General features: G+C 41.1%; 1 protein-coding gene across 1 annotated transcript; it reads left to right on the top strand.

The window, feature by feature from the left end:
- Positions 1-188: 188 nt before the first annotated feature.
- Positions 189-342, top strand: Pmar_PMAR011318 (hypothetical protein; the record flags this gene model as incomplete). Its single annotated transcript, XM_002771371.1, has 1 exon — positions 189-342. A coding segment is annotated over one exon (154 nt), but the record flags the coding sequence as incomplete, so codon positions are not given.
- Between the last annotated feature and the right edge of the window lie 468 nt (positions 343-810).

The following is an 810-nucleotide window of genomic DNA, read 5'->3' as shown; positions in this document are numbered from 1 at the left end:
TGAAAAATATATATTTCACGACTACTGTATATCACCGCGAATATCGCGTTTTATGCTACTTCGCGTAAAACGGGTGAAACTGCAAAATTTTTCCCCATTTTTGTTGGAGAAATTAACACTTTCTTAATTTCATTTTCCGGCTAATTTTGATGAGAATTTCCAACTATATAAGTGGTCATTTTGAAAAGTACCGCACGCAACAACGTACAGCACATTTTTGTTATTCGTTATCAGTTCGAGGAGGCACTGGACGAGTACATTCCGGTGTTGATGGCAGAAGCTAAGATATATTGGGATATGGAGGATTACCAGATGGTGGAGCATCTGTTCAGGCAGAGTGCGGTAATGGGGAAGGGGAAGGGCTGGGCACGTGGCGACCCGGGTTCGATTCTTTGGGGGGTAATTTCGCCATTTCATTTTTTTATGAGGAGCGTAGTAATACCCTGGGAAAAACGCGATATTCGCGGTGATATGCAGTAGTCGTTAAATATGTTCTTCACTAGTGTTTTTCGTATCACTAGGATGAAACTTCATTGTGTTGATTTTTCTTACCCGTGATATGAAAAACATATTTCACATGCCGTTAAAAAATGTCAAGAAAATGAGAATAAATTCGCTTTATATTCCGAATATTGCGTTTTCCACTGGCTATTTCGCCACTCTGTGTAAACCGGCGTTAGCAGTCCAACAGAGTATAATAAAATTAATGAGGTTGTTGTTGGGTTTGTGCCGAACCACCCTTCGCACGGGTATCAGGTTCGACTTTGCTCATGTGCTTAGGAATTCTGTTCGGAGGACGATAGATGGAGG

Source organism: Perkinsus marinus (genome assembly GCF_000006405.1).
Source record: "Perkinsus marinus ATCC 50983 genomic scaffold scf_1104296963002, whole genome shotgun sequence".
In the NCBI taxonomy this organism is placed as follows: Eukaryota; Perkinsozoa; order Perkinsida; family Perkinsidae; genus Perkinsus; species Perkinsus marinus.
Note: the sequence above shows the minus strand (reverse complement) of the source record. Positions and strands in the feature narration are given on the sequence as shown.